Genomic DNA, 15,124 nt, shown 5'->3' on the forward strand with positions numbered 1-15,124 from the left:
TCCTGCAAGGGCCCCACATTACCCGGGACCTTCTTTTTACCCCCAGTGTATTTAAAAAAGGACTTCTTATTGTCCTTAATCTGGGAAGCTAGTCCCAGTTCCATCTCTGCCTTGGCCTTCCTGACTGACCCCTTCTTTCTATTGGGTGTAAGCCTCCTTTTTAGCAAGGAGACATTCCCGGATGCTTTTGGTGAGCCATGGAGGCTCGTGTGCTCTCCTGCTCCCTTTGATCCTGGTTGGGATTACCTTCTTTTGGGCTTGGAGGATCGTCTCCTTAAGGAGCGACCACTCTCCTTGGATACTTTTAAACACTCAGGATTTGGCAGTTTTAACTCCAACAACTTCTGTTGCTCTTCTAGTTGTCATGGAGGTGGGTCAGTATGTCAGTCTGAAGCCAAGCAGAAGATTGCACAGAGGGCATATGACATAGCAGATTGTTGCCTATGAAAGCTCATACCTCTCTGAACCAGTTAATCAGAAGAGGTCACCTTGTCCAACCCCTTGCTTAAGGCAGGACCATCCCTTTCCAAGCCATCCTATACAAATCCATAACCTAAGCTCTTTGTAAAACTACTGTCAATCTGGACGCAACAGGACATCACACCCTAACCTGCCACAGGTAAAGCAGGTGAACCACGGCAGCCAATGTCCTGCTTCTGTAAAAGGTTGTTAAGTTAGGCTCTAGAGATGCCAGGTAGAGGGCCATGCCCCCCATTACAGAGGAAGTCCGAACCCCCCGCCCCCCCGAGCCTGAACCAATCTGACTTTGTGGTAAACTTCCTTGCTGATCCTAAATATGGTGACTGGTCTGACACTGAGCAAAGGGGCAAGATCCTCTAGCCAGGAACCTCTGCCCTGCCTAGACATCATAGGTGATTATCCTATAAATTAAGACCCTCCCCAACCTCTTCAGGAAAAAAAAAAGAATAAGCACTGCCTTGGTACTTTAGTCACTCTTGGCCCAGGCCCTCCATCTCAGAGGAAAGAGGAAGAGGTTTATTCACTTCAACTTGCTACCCAGCATGCTTCCCTTGGTAAAGGAAGGAACCTGGCGTTACCTCATCATTAAGCCAATTCAGGTGGTTGAGGGTCTGAATGTCTTTCCGAGTGATTGTTAACCGAAAAGCTTCACTCAGGACCTCATCCTGGTGCCCACCGCGGAAGACACTCCTTATTTCCTTCTCCATTTCCTACAGAGAAACAGTAGCATTATGAACTGGAAGGAGAGTTGCTATTTCAATCACATAGACTGCACTCAAGACCAGATTAACTCCCTGAACAAGAAAGAACTCGTTCCCATCTAATGGGATGATTGGTTCTGTGGCAGCACAACAAAGATCCTGAATGCTGCCCAATGCTAGGTTGAAAACAATTGCCTTTGAGAACATCCAACCCCTTGGGGAAGGCTGAATCATGGAGGCTTAAAGCTAAAGACAAGTCCACCGACATCTCTGTGAACTGAGCAACAGGATCACTGTAACAACAGGAGGAAGTCTACGCTGCTCACTTGTTTGGTTCACTGGAACAATACTAAACAGGTTGGAAGCAATGGCACAACAAGAACAAAAACAAGGCAAAAGTTCTCCGTGCCGATACTTCTGTCTTTGGGATTTGTAGTTTTTAAAAGCTGAAAAGGACCATTACAATGATTTCACCCAGGGGTGCTTAACCATCAACCTGCAGGCCAGATCCAACCCATACTACCATGTCCTCCAACCCATGGGGCATCCCATAGGTCCAGAAATTTGGCGGTGGTAGAACCAGCAACACTCCCCTGCTGTCAAATCTTTAAACCCACAGAGCCCCAGGACCTCTGTCCTGGATCTGGTACCTGATAGCTGCCTGCAGGGCCAGCATGGGGCCCCAGGGCCAATCCTGGTGGGGACTGGGAGGGGGCAGTGCCAAGCCAAGCCCCTGGAACCCAATCCTAGCATGTGGTTGTGTGATTCTGGGCCCCCAAGAACCAATCCTGGTACACTTGGGGGTGGGAGGGAGAAAGAGTAAAGGGCCCTAGGGTCTTATCCAGCTTGCAGACTGGGCTGAGCCCCAAACTACTGGGCCAAAAGTTGAGCACTGCTGATCTGGTCCAAACCTCCAGCCTAACACAGGCCAGAGGACTTCTGTCAGCAAGTCCCATGTCAAGCCAAAAAAACTCCTCTGGGAAATGCAGCATATTTTTCCAAAGCTCATGGGAGCCTTCACTATATTGATTTTCCTTTCTTCACCAAGACATCCTGCACTTAATTCCCACCTCTACAAGTCCTTCTCCAAAACCTGGGAAAGGCCACCTGCAGTAACAGCCTGTGCAGATTTACCTCCGTGATCTCAGGGAATTCCTTCTCGTTATCAGCTGACTTGGTGTCCTCTTTGACTGTGACTGGGATTTCTTTCTCAAGAGGCACTCGAAGATGTAAGTCCACCTGTTCCTGCACTGAGTGTTCCTGCTCCTGCAATCTCTGAAAGAGAGGTCATTATGTTAGAATGACAGCACCCACCGTCCAGCAGTCTGTCCCCTGTACGGCCCCTGACTTGCTTCTGCCCTCCTGTACAGTTTAAGGTAACATCTCCTTATCATTGCTTCAGATCCCAGGGACCAGAGGTTGCTGCACAGGCCTAGATATCACTCACCTGGCTCTGCAGCTGCAAGGCCAAAGCTTTTTGCTCTTCTATCTGTCGCCACCTCTCCCGGGCTCGTGAATCATAGACACTGGTTCTGGAAAAGCTAAGGAGTTTGGAACAGAAGAGTGCTTAAATACTTTAGGGGTTAACGAGGAGGAAGGAGAAAGGAAGACAGATCAGGTGAAGCCACTGAAACCCAATGGATGAAATCCTTGCTAGATCAATCAACGTGCCCAACACCAGACACATTCAGCTGGCACACAGCTCTGCTGCCAGCGGAGATGCAACACTGTCATTTGTGTTTGCTTACTTGATTTCTGGTGGCAAAGCCATTAACAGGCATCCAAACCCCATGGGCTGAACTTCCCTACATCATAGAGCACCAGGAAGTGCCTGAATGCAGATTTCAGGCACAGGGCAAAAAATAATTACTCTCTCAACCAACAGCCATGTTGTCTCCCTCCAGCCCTAAGACATCCAGTGCTGGGGACCCTGACCAGGCAAACCAGCCTGGATAACTACCTAGGCAGCTATACCTCCCTTGAGTCAGTGGCTAACAAGCTCTGCCTCTGTTTAGGAACTGGGGTAGTCCACTTTGGCTCAGCTGTAGCCATAGGCTTCCACACCAGCCAACCATTTTTAGTCTGCTGTGGCAAGCCTCCTGTGCTATGATTTTCTGCCTGACAGCCTGGGGCCAAGAAAGTGTTACTATAGCACATCACCTGCAGCTTAATCCTGCACAGCGCTGAGCGCTAAAAAACATGCCTGTCGGACTTGACAGCACACAAATATTTCTGCTGGGCTGAGGGTGTGTGCGTTACATAGCTTCCTATTTGATTCACAGATATCCCCTGGCAGTAGTCTGTAGGCAGCTTAAGGGAATCTTGTGAAAGGACGCAGAAAAGTAACAGCACATCTCAGAGTTTATACCAAGCTTAAGGGACCACAATGGGGAAAGCACTGAAGTGCTTAAGGAATAAGCCTGGTAGGGAGACAGTCGATGATGTGTTAGTAGATCCAACAGATTGGGATGAGCTAAACTGCAGTGGGCCTAAGAGGCAAGGACAAGAAGCCAGTAGAAGATGGATCCAAGACAGAGCTGAGGAGAGGTTCAAAGATGGAGAGGATATAACTAAAATGCCAAGACAGGGGGTGGATTTGTGAGGCAGGGTTCTTATGGCAAGCAAAGCTAAAGCATGCAAGCAGAGGAAGGAGGTAGGACCTGAAAGCCTGGGTGAGAACCTGGCCATCTGGACAGAGACAGGGGCTGGATTTACAAAGCTATTTAGATTTCTGAAGACACGGAGATGTGCGTTTATAAGTCATGCTGGCACAGACCACCTAAAATACTTCTATAAGCCCGTCTCTGTGTCTTAAGGTATTTGCCGACCTTCTGAATAAACAGCAAATCAAGGCAAATAGAAAAAACAAACTGAAATATTATAAACATGGAAAACTTACAGTTCTTTAATCCACAACTCTGCCTGGAAGAAGGGAGGGCTAAAAGAAAGGAAACAAGACAAGTGTAAACAACACCGTGTGCATGGGCATTGATTGCTTTAATTGCTCACAAAATGAAGAAATATGAGCAGAGAACAACATTATCCTTGGAGAAACAGTAAAAATATTACAGTGAAATCTTTAATAATAAGGTGAGTGGAGTGCATGCATCTCAAACCAAAAAACTGTAAGTAGAAAAAAAAGTTTGGCATAAGTAGCTTGTTACAGCATCATGCAAGTATCCATAAGCACAGGAGTTCACATAAACTATTACATCCTGAACTCTCTCTTAGAAATCAAAGAATTAGAAGTAGGGCTTGAAAGGGACCTCCAGAGGTCACATCTAGTCCAAAGCCCTACCTGAGGCAGAATCAGCCCTGTCCAAAGCCTCCCAGACTAATCCGTTGTCTAACCTGTTAGACAAACTACACAGTCAACCCTGACAGCCACAAGTCATATCACCCTCACCTGAGACAGGTAAGAGAGAGGTATAACAGTGGCCAACATCCTGCTGCTACAAAGATTGACAAAATATGCTCAAGAGGTCCAAGAGAGCCATGATCGCCATTACAAAGGAAGGCAAGCACAGCCCCCAGTCCATACCAATCTGATCATGGGGTAAAATTCCTTTCTGATGCCACATATTGCAACTGATCTGACCCTGAGTGGAGGGGCAAGACCCTTTAAGCCAGAAACCTCTGGCCTTAAGTCCCAGCAGAAGCAATGGCACACCAAATCAAAATCCCCAGGCTTGACTGCAGCCAACACCCAATGCTTCCTCTTTTAATGCAAAGAATATTGCATTATTCTTTGCAATAACACTGTGAAAAAGTGCTATTTGTGGATACCTTAGGCAGAAGAGCTGCTGAGAGAACCAGGGGGGTAACAGAACTGCTCTGTGTGTGTCACCTCTGGAAATCCCAGCACTGGAATCTTCAATTGAAAAGGGACATGAGGAAAAATGGAAGGAATGGACCATGCAATACCGTGGTGAGACAGAGCATGGAAGCTGGGACTCCAAATCCACAGAATCCAGGCAAAATGGATATGTCACAGAACCACACCAAGGGAAGTTGTCCAGTAAAGGAAGGGAACTGATCACAAGCCCAGACACCTACCAGACAAGAAAGACCTCAGCTAAAGAGGGAGGTGTTTAGATTAGATATTGGCATACAGTCCTAACACAGTAACTGGGCAGAGAGCCTTTCACAGGATGCGCTCAATGTATCCTCATTTCAGGGACATGCTCTGTTAGGGGAGTGATGGAGAAATGTACCCAACGTGCAGGTTATTGGAATGGAAGACAATCAATCCCAAACAATCCATGGGATTGATTGTCTTCCGTTCCATGTGTGGGGTACAACCCTTTGGAACAAAGAGAGTGCCTAATTAACCCCAGAGAGCGCGAGACACTTCAGTGCATACAGGAAAAGCTGCACTTGTTCACGCTGTACAAACCTACCTCGGCACTGGAGTTCTGGGATCTTTAACCTTGAGCAAGATGACGGAGTCTGAGCCTATGGAAAGCAGAATTAAAACACTCAGGAAAGCCTCACAAAATTTTCACTGCAGTCCCTACAAATCTCAGTAACTGTTCTCCACATTAGGGTTTCACTTCACTTTCACCTGCCCTCCATTTAAATCTTCAGCCTGTGTTTTGCAAAATCTAAGGGAATTTGGTACCCAAGTTCAATATGCTATGGGTGCCCAATTCCTTTGAGCAGCTCAGCTTGTAAAGTGTGTTAAGTGGCAGATCATAAAATCATTCTCATCTGAATTTTGTTTGGTGCATCGAAATACCAACTGTGTTTGAAGTCACATAAAATAACTTGGAAATAAATTCATCAAATTGGCACTAGGTTCAAGCTAATCACGCTTATTTTTACCTTCTGACTGTGTGTTAGATGCTGGTAAATTGTCTTGCTGATGCTGGGTTATGGTATTACTGGACTCAAAGGTGTTGGAAGGATAACTGGAGACAGGGTAGAGGGGTGGTTTGTGTGACGGCTGCTCTTGTGTTCTCAGGATGCTGGGGGGCTGGCTGGTTGGAGTGATGTTGTAGGTTTCAAACAGCTTTGCATTCTTGCTTGAGGCTTCTTTCACTACCGTTTTATTGGAATTCACACACCTGGACCTACAAAACAACAACAGGTTAAAAATGCCAGAGCAGACAAATGGTGCCAGGTTAGTCACTGGTGGCTGGGGAGGGTTTCACACACTCACTGGTGGAAGGGAAAATGCGAGAAGGGTTTGGACATGAAGAACTGCTTTCCTGTGACCATCTGAAGCAGCTGCCTGTAGATCTCTCGCTCTTCCTCCCGAACAGTCTGCAGAGAAATAAGCAAGATGCCTTGCAACTGTAGACTGAGGTCAGGTGTGAGTGCTTTGCAACACTGAGTGAGCAGGAGCAGAGACAAAAGCTATGAGGTACAGGGACTCTGAGGCAGTGCTTCTTGACCTAACTCAGGGCACCCCTCCACAACTTTGAATGTGGCAGCACCCCGGGTTGAGAAACACTTACCTACTGCAATGTGCTTTTCCTACGGAAAGTGCTTTAAAGGAGGCATAAAGGCGCCATGAAAACCTTGCTGTGCTGAAAGGGAGGGTTGGACCCGACTGACAGAAAGGGATTGTGGAATCACCCAGCTCTAAACCAACAGTATTTTCTCTCCTCTCTGACAAGGCTTCTGATTTTTTTTTTATCAATCAGAACAGAGCGGCATTGACGAGCTAAAAGCAGACACTGCACAGTCTTATTTTTCCAAATCTGGGATAATGCATGTCTAGCTCTACCTGTTTTAAACAGCGAACTAACTGCACCCATTTGGGGAGTACACATGGAATTGTTATAATGTCCTGTGATCAAGTCCCATGTGAATCTCCTTCAGTTCCAGCACACAGCTCCACCAGACTGAAATCTGCTACCACAGCCTACCTCATGGCTCTCAGCCAGGCTGCTGCCACTGCCACCACAACCAGATATGCATGTGTTGCGTGCCTACTGTGGAGCCAGACCAAGGCAGGTGAAACTGTTCTACATGTCTTTGTTTCTGAAAGGAACATGGCTGGGGAGGGTTTGGACCAAGAAGGGTTGTAGCACCAGCCTTTAAAGCCCATAGAACATGCTCCCCCTCCACCCCTGCAAACCTCATTATGCCTCATGAGGCTGACACGGGCTGTGCATCCCATTATGTCATTGTATTCAGTATATAGGTCTTCCTTTGCTTTTCCATACCTCTTCTGCAGTGCTGATGAACCTCCGGGGGGTTTTCTTTGGGCTCAACAAGCTCCAACGACAGGAGCCGCTCCACGAGGGGCTCGTAACAGGTTTGATTGGGAAGGTTTTCTCATAGGCAGATGCATGACAATGATGGTTTGACTTTCCTACAAAGCTATTGGATGACCCACTGTGGAAAGCAGAAAACATGAGATTAGCCTGTTTTAAAGGTGTTACTCAAAGGCACCGATTTTTCCCTCCCACCTCCACCTCCACCCTGGAAAGAAGCTGGGAGCAAAAGGAGAGAGAGAGGCTGGATTCCCTTTATTCTCTCCTTTCTCTCCTGTGTAGAATAGGACCCTGTTGTCAGGGTCCTCCTGTGTGGAGTCAGGGAGCAATGGTTCTCTTGGGGTAGAGCAGGAAATGGGATGTTCTGCTTCCTGGGACTTCTCTGCAAGGAGCCTAGGAAAGCACTTAGATGTGTAGAGGCCCTGCCTAGCCTAGGCATGGGCAGGAGGGCAGGGTTAGAATACATTTAGTACTACTGATCTCAGAGGAGCCTTTTGACCATCACCAAACAGAAAATCCCTGAAAAGAGCTTTTGATCTCTTGTAGAAAATAGCAGGCCGTCCAATTATGATCAGAAGCTTGCATTTAGGCTCGTAGGAAAGTTGGGCTGGAAGGGACCTGGTGAGGCCATCCAGACCAGCCCCTTGCTCAAGGCGGGATCATTCCTGACCAAATCATCCCAGACAAGTGTCTGTCCAACCTGCTCTTGAAAGCTTCTAAGGATGGGAGATTCCAGAGTTTCTCTAGGCAGCCTGTTCCAGTGCGTGACCAGCTTCAGAGTCAGAAAGTTCCTCCTCATCTCCAACCTAAATTTCCCCTGCTGAAGCTTGAGGCTATTGCTCCTAGTCCTGCCCCTATGGTGACAAAGAAAAGCCCATCTCTATCCTCTCTATAATCGCTCTTCAGGTATTTAAAGACTCATCAAATCTCCCCCCTCAGTCTTCTCTTGCCCACAACTTTCCTGAATTGTAGAACACAGAACTGAACACAGTGCTCCAGGCAAGGCCTCCCCAGTGCTGAACGGAGTGGGAGAATTGCTTCCCTTGATTTGCAATGCAAAGCAAGTGCTCTACCATTGAGCTACAGTTTCAAAGCCAAGAGTAAAGGCTAGGAACAACTGCTGCTCAGGGACAGCTCATTAGCTCGAACACCAGAGGGCACCGTGGCTTTGACTAAAACAACAAAGAAACTGGAGCTGGAGGAGATCTTGATGGAGCCACCCCAGTAAAGCAGCTGGACTCATGCCACAAAATGGCTGCAAAACCATCTGATGGGAAGAACCCCAGCCCAGGATAAAACATGCAGCTGTTCTGCAGCTGGCAGCTTAGCGACTCATGCACATTGAGGAAAGTAGCGTGCTGGCATTGGGCACTAGTCTAGAACTAGTCTAGGCAAGTTAAGTCTTCCTGCACCTGAGTTCCCCCTTGGCGATATCAAGGCTGCCCTAGCTTGCAGGTATGTTGTGGGAATAAAGATATTAACACATTTCATGTAGGATAACCAAGGGGGACCAGGGGAGTTTGAGACAGATGAACGCCATGCCACGCGTGATCCGTGCTAGGCTCACACTAGTAAGACGGCCCTTTCATTTATCTTCCGGGCCAGTCCCCTTTGCACCGGCCTCTCCCCCCTACCCACAGCCCAAAAACTGTTCCTTTAAAATAATCTCCACATACTGCCAACCTTCTTTCACCTCCAGTACGACACAGTATATTTCTGTGCTTGCAACACGGGGGGGAAATCCTTCGGAGTGTGATCTCCCTTATTTTTATTTTTACAGCGACTGCCACACAAGGATTTTCTACAGGCCCAAAAGGCAACAACAAGGCAAGTGCTGCACATCCAGTTTCTGGATTTTCAATACAGGCTCAGCACATCTGTGATGAACTTAATCTTCCCTTGAACAGTCATGAAGTCCCTTCTCACTCAGAGGTAATTCTCCCCCCCTACACACACACTTTGCTCATCTCTGCCTATGGGAATAATTAATGAGTTCACAAGGCAACTCAGATAGGAACTCAATAATTACTTCTAAAAGCAAAGGGAATTTGGTTTGAAGTCAGGAGTTTTGTTTTGTTATCATAGAAATATTTCATCTGAGGAGGTAATTTTTTACTGAGCTAATTCAAGTGGTAGCCACCACTATGATTCCAGTTCTTATATTGCTTTAACTAGGCTGGGAAAATGCAATAGCTTACGTATACACAGACGAGGTAACTGCCGGGACTAAAATTGCCCTAACTGGTTTTATCATTCGCTTCATTGGTTAGATTAACAGCAATCATTCTGAAACCCCCTCCCCTAGGCTGTTAGGCTGCAGTGGTAATCTTATCAGAGACCTGCCAGATGCAGCCAGGAGCTCAGGTAAGCCTTGGGCTATGAAAAGTGAGAGCAAGTTCATTAGCCACTAAATCAGCTCATTCTATACAACGCTGAAGCTTGTCAAAACCATTTACTGACTGGTGGCTGTTATGAAAAGCAAGTCAGACTGATCGCACCTGCAGCCAGTGTACAACCTTCGGGACATAACCGCTAAGTGACTGAGGACCCCATGCCCAAGCGTGAGAGAACATGATGTACCTTGGGGTCTTGCGGGCTTCAAGATATGAGCCCCGGCTCGTCCTAGCTTTCTGAAGTGCGGGACCCGGGCTGGGAACCCTCCACTGCCCATTGGCACTTAGTCCAAATATTTGAGGCTCTGTTGGTGCTCGGTAACTCTCTGAGGATGGAACTTCTGCATGGAGAGAAATATTAAAGCAGTAAGGATGGAACCACACTTGTGCCTCCAAACAGCATAGCATCAAACACCAGAAGACCTCAGGTATCACATGCCTTGAGCAAGGCTGTCAGGTCTCTGTGTGCAGACAAGCGAAAAAGCTTGCAAAACTGGGGTTTTAATGCTGCAGTAACATCTGCGTCCTCCACCCCCAGGCTACACAATTTATATGGCTGCAAAATGTTATCCTACCACTCCAAAGCACACCTCAGCTCTGCTCTGATTTGAGACTGAGCATGAGGAACATGGGCACTGAATTTCAGCAGGACTTGGGCACTTAACACCCTTTTATAGATTCACAGATGTTAGGGTCGGAAGGGACCTCAGCAGGTCACCAAGTCCAACTCCCTGCCCTGGGCAGGAAAGAGCACTGGGGTCAGACAACCCCCGCTAGGTGCTTGTCCAGTCTCCTCTTGAAGACCCCCAGAGTAGGGGAGAGCACCACCTCACTTGGAAGCCCATTCCAGATTCTGGCAACCCTTACTGTGAAAAAGTTCTTTCTGATATCCAACCTAAATCTGCTCTCCATCAATTTGTGGCCATTATTCCTAGTTACTCCACGGGGTGTCCTAGTAAATAAGGCATCTCCTATTCCCTGCTGCCCTCCCCTGATGAATTTTTAAGCAGCCACAAGATCACAAGATCTGGGTCTCTCAGTCTCTCCTCGTAGGGCCTTGCCTGCAGGCCTCTGACCATAACAGCGGCCTCCTCCGAACCCTCTCAAGATTCTCCACATCCCTCTTGAAGTGCGGCGCCCAAAACTGGGCGCACTACTTCAACTTCAGCCTGACCAGTGTCACATAGAAGGGAAGCATCACCTCCCTGGACCTGTTCGTTATGTATCTGCTAACGCATGATAAAGTGCAGTTAGCCTTTTGAACACTTTGTCACACTGACGACCCACGTTCATCTTAGAGTCAACTATGACTCCTTCCTCCAGGATCCCTTTTAGCATTTCAGCCAAAAAGGATATTAGAGAGCAAAGCAGCAGCTTAATTTTCACAAGAGCATTTTTACCATCATTTGAAAACAGTGAGGAATCACAGAATCAAGGACCTTCAGAGGGCACATCTAGTCCAACCCCCTGCTTGGGGCAGGATCAGCCCTATCTAAGCCTTCCCATACAAATCCATAATGTAAACTCTACATAATACTACCATAAGACCTGACCCAACACAAGACATAACAACTGAACCTGCCACAGGTAAAGCAGAGGGACAATGGCAGCCAATGTCCTTCTATAAAAGATTGTTAATATATGCAAAAGAGAGCCCTGATAGAGGCCGTGCCCCCTTCTACGGCGGATGGCAAAAACCCTCACAATTCGTGCTATGGGGTCGGTCTGAGCCTGAGCAGAGGAACCTCCGGCTTTAAGTCCCAGCAGGAGCACTGACAAGAAGGAAGTTCTTGTGAGCCTGATCAGCAACCAAGTCACTGTGCCTTACCTGGGTAGTAACCGGGGCTGCACGACGCATCTCCAGCTGGACATGTGAAAGCTTGTTCTGAATTGCCAAGCTTGTCTGGTGAAAACTAAATGAAAAAACAAAATGAAAATCAGGATTATGACCTGCCAGGGACCAGTTTTATATACAAACTACCTACAGTGCATGCCATAAGCTACACAACAGCAACAGCTTTTAAGGTACTAATTTACAGCAATGTGAAGCAATGTGATCATAGCTCAATCGTGCCTTATGACGGCATAGATTGTCTGACAAGAGGGCAAATTGTTAACAATCTACCCCCAGCTGCCTGGCAAAATTGTACCCTTGGAGATAATGAAGGGAGCCAACTACTCATTTTCTCCTTGCTGCACAGAGCAGGCAAGTAGATTTCATGCCTGAGCTAGTATATTTTCTGGTAAAACTGCACACTTCTTTTGCAAGGGGTGTCAAGAGGATGCCCCCCCCCACTTTGTTAAGCTTCCACAGGATGTAGTCATGGACAGGTTTGCCAACCTGAAGATTTTGTACGTGCATATCCACAGGCAAGTATGCACAAGTGTAGCCTCCACAGAGGAGAGGTCATTTGCACGTGTGTACACAGGCAGGCAGTTTTCTATGCCGAGTATGCCCAGACTTCAAGCTCTTTGCAAATGGCAAAGCAGAGTGACACCTTAGAGACTAACTGGTTCAGAGAGGCATCAGTTTTCATAGGCAACAGTGGACATCATCATCAGATGTCATCTTTTGGCTAGTGAGGTTCAAATGGCACTTGGCAGAACAGGGCTTGAGTACAAGCATCATCACAGTCCAAACAGTAAAAAGACCATGATTCTGCAATGTGCAAAGTGCCTGAATTGGGACTAACATGCACCACTACCATGCATCATCTGTTATGTGGGAGCCCCTGGAAATAAGCTATGCCAGGTGCTATATGAACATATCAAGAAGTCAGAGAGTTCCTGCCCCCCAGCAGCTTGTAACAGACTGGCAGGCAGATGGGACGAGCAGAAGAAAACTGGTCAACATAAGGAGGCCGCGGGACACCACACACTTAACCAGTGGCGAGGGGGTTGGCAAGCATCAAGGCAGAACTGTGAGGACTGATTTAAACACCGATTCTGGCTCCTCAAGAGGTTAAGAGCCAGTTGGATTCACCAAGGATATGCATCCCGGCAGTGCACATGAGATGCCTGAATTGCTAGAAGGGAAAAGGAATGGCTCCCAAACCTTGGTTCCAGGCAGCAAAAGCTGATCCCCCAGAACTGCCCTCTGTGATGGTGGAAAGGCCTTGAACGTGGAGCTGTGGTTAGCCAAGGTTGCATCTCCAGCATCCATCCTCACAGGATCAGCAAACTCATCTGAGGAAACAGACAGTGCCCATGGCCACACACAGGATTGTTCCCCCCACACTCAAGCAGCATGGAGAGATGCAAGAAAGCCCCTAACGTCTACACACTAAAGCAATGACATGGCCAAGGACCATGTACACACCAGGACACGAGCAATGGTCTCAAGCACTGAGCTGCAAGTGCAAAGCCCTGAGTTCCATACCTGGCTCTGTCAGGGACCTACTGTGAAACTCCAGGCATCTCTCATGGTCTCTGCTCCCTCCTCCCTATCATTTCATTTCTATTTTATCATACTCCTAAAACACAAAGGTCCTAATCTCAGGAGGAACCTCCAAGCACTACAGACATATTAATATTAATATTAATAACAGGAGGTACACACCAGGAAGGGAGAGGAAGCTTCAGACTCGTGCCAGGGGATAGAACCAGGAGAATTGAAACAGGGTGAACATCAGGAAACTTTCTTTAGAGCAAGGAAGCGATTAGTCTCTACAAGGCTCACATGAAGAGATGCAAGCCTTATCGAGACACCTACAATTTGTCTCAATCTCATGCTCACCTGTTTTATAGTCTTATATTCCTGTGCCCAATTCTCCACCCCTACTCACTTCATCCTTTGAACTTCTACACATTTCTCACCAATTTATATTCTTTTAGCAGGCCTGCCCTTTGCATCTCCATGACAAACTGCAGCAGCACTTTGATACTGATCCTACCAATGTGCATCACCATAAGGAAAAAAAAATGAACATCAGAAAAAAAAGCATCACACAGTTCAAATGAAACCCGTTCCTACAATACACCATAATTACAGACAGAGAAACCACGGACAGATGCAACATTGGCTCCTGCACATTTCACTCCTTCAGAAAAACTGAGAGACTAACATGTTGATCGGAAGTTGCTTGGTAGCCACTTGTTCAAGTGATTCTTTAGGTGATGTTATGCAGATGTGAGGTCCACACGGTCCACAGCAGGTTCCAGCGGCTGAACGTCCCTTCTATATTCCCCACTGGGTTCATACACTGGGCAGCATAAACCCTCCAACCTGGCATGGAGAGAACACACTCACTCACCCATCTCCAGGCTGCTCACATCCCTGACACGGATGACATAACTTCCAGAGGTCTGGGGGGAGGGAGGGAAATAAAAGAACACAATGACTATGTTTGTAAACACCCCGTATGCAACATGAGAGTCGACGCCAGCATAAAACTCTGGTCCAGAACAGACACTCGCTTTTCCCAGCTGAAGAGGAGCTAGGAGCAGCAAATTGAAGCACAAGTCAAAGGCTTTCAAAGCTTCTGCTCCAGGCTGTGACACTGCACACCCCCGACCAGCCTGCTGAGGAATCAGAGGACAGCCAACGCACCAACACTTAGAGAATGGCTCGGACAAGCAGCACGGAGGGCACGGGTCAGCAGGCTCCCTCGAGCACAGCTGTTCACCCACGACACACGCCAGCTCCCTTACCACCCCCCCAGCCAACATGGAGCAAGACAGACGCCACTCACGCTGGCCCGGTGGACAATCTCCCAGCTCTCCGCTTAAAACGAGCAGCTCTTGCAACAAACCAGGTGCATCCGTGCTACATGGGGAGAGCCGATCTGAGGAGCAGGACAAGGGCAGAGCTCCCTGCTAGGTTCTGGGCAGACAGTGACCTGAAACCGTGCCGCCAGGGCAACCCCATCTGTCCCTGCGGCCCGGACAAGTCCCGGAGAAGCCCCGCCAGGACCAGACAGGGCTTCCCTAGGCAGGGAAGCACCTGCCAAATGAAGTAAGGCGCGAACTGAAAGCAGAACAGGTCTCCTGCACTAACCCCCTAAAGGTGAAATGTGCGTGCTGGGGGGACCCACCCCTGGAGCCCAAAGCAACCCCAACCCCTCTGGCAGAGCTACCAGGACGCGGGGCTCGGGGCTCCGGCTTGCGGCCTCGCCTTTAAACCTACCTGGCCGCAAGAGGAACTTCAGCTCATTCCTTTCCGGCCAGTGACAAGCTCCTGGGCTCTGCTGCCTGCCCGCCCCCTTTCCGCACTTCGCGCTGCTACGGGGCCTCGCCCGCTCCCCCGGCCCGGCCCCAAGCGGGGGCAGGCGGGGAGCGGCCTTCCGGGCCCGGCCCGGGGCTCCGCCTGCCCGCAGCGAGCAGCGCG

The 15,124-nt window shown here is 48.4% G+C and overlaps 1 protein-coding gene across 4 annotated transcripts in view; it reads right to left on the reverse strand.

Moving 5' to 3' along the window:
• The window catches only part of SENP1 (SUMO1/sentrin specific peptidase 1), a 31,810-nt gene extending 17,686 nt beyond the window's left edge, over window positions 1–14,124 (reverse strand). For 2 of the 4 annotated variants that reach the window (XM_019554970.1, XM_019554978.1), the window contains exons 1-12: window positions 14,052–14,124; window positions 12,854–12,984; window positions 11,627–11,711; window positions 9,986–10,139; window positions 7,355–7,526; window positions 6,343–6,446; window positions 6,006–6,253; window positions 5,582–5,636; window positions 4,081–4,119; window positions 2,629–2,713; window positions 2,316–2,456; window positions 1,059–1,190 (exon numbers count right to left, since the gene is read on the reverse strand). In XM_019554970.1, coding sequence (XP_019410515.1) covers window positions 1,059–1,190; window positions 2,316–2,456; window positions 2,629–2,713; window positions 4,081–4,119; window positions 5,582–5,636; window positions 6,006–6,253; window positions 6,343–6,446; window positions 7,355–7,526; window positions 9,986–10,139; window positions 11,627–11,711; window positions 12,854–12,984; window positions 14,052–14,055 — 1,350 coding nt within the window. In that variant the 5' untranslated portion in view covers window positions 14,056–14,124. Of the gene's footprint in view, window positions 1–1,058; window positions 1,191–2,315; window positions 2,457–2,628; window positions 2,714–4,080; window positions 4,120–5,581; window positions 5,637–6,005; window positions 6,254–6,342; window positions 6,447–7,354; window positions 7,527–9,985; window positions 10,140–11,626; window positions 11,712–12,853; window positions 12,985–13,771; window positions 13,890–14,051 lie in introns of those variants that run through there. The other 2 variants (XM_019554961.1, XM_019554986.1) reach the window with 2 other exon arrangements.
• Window positions 14,125–15,124: the final 1,000 nt, after the last annotated feature.

The sequence above is a fragment of the Crocodylus porosus genome, unplaced genomic scaffold (genome assembly GCF_001723895.1).
Source record: "Crocodylus porosus isolate Cpor-Errol unplaced genomic scaffold, CroPor_comp1, whole genome shotgun sequence".
NCBI lineage: Eukaryota > Metazoa > Chordata > Crocodylia > Crocodylidae > Crocodylus > Crocodylus porosus.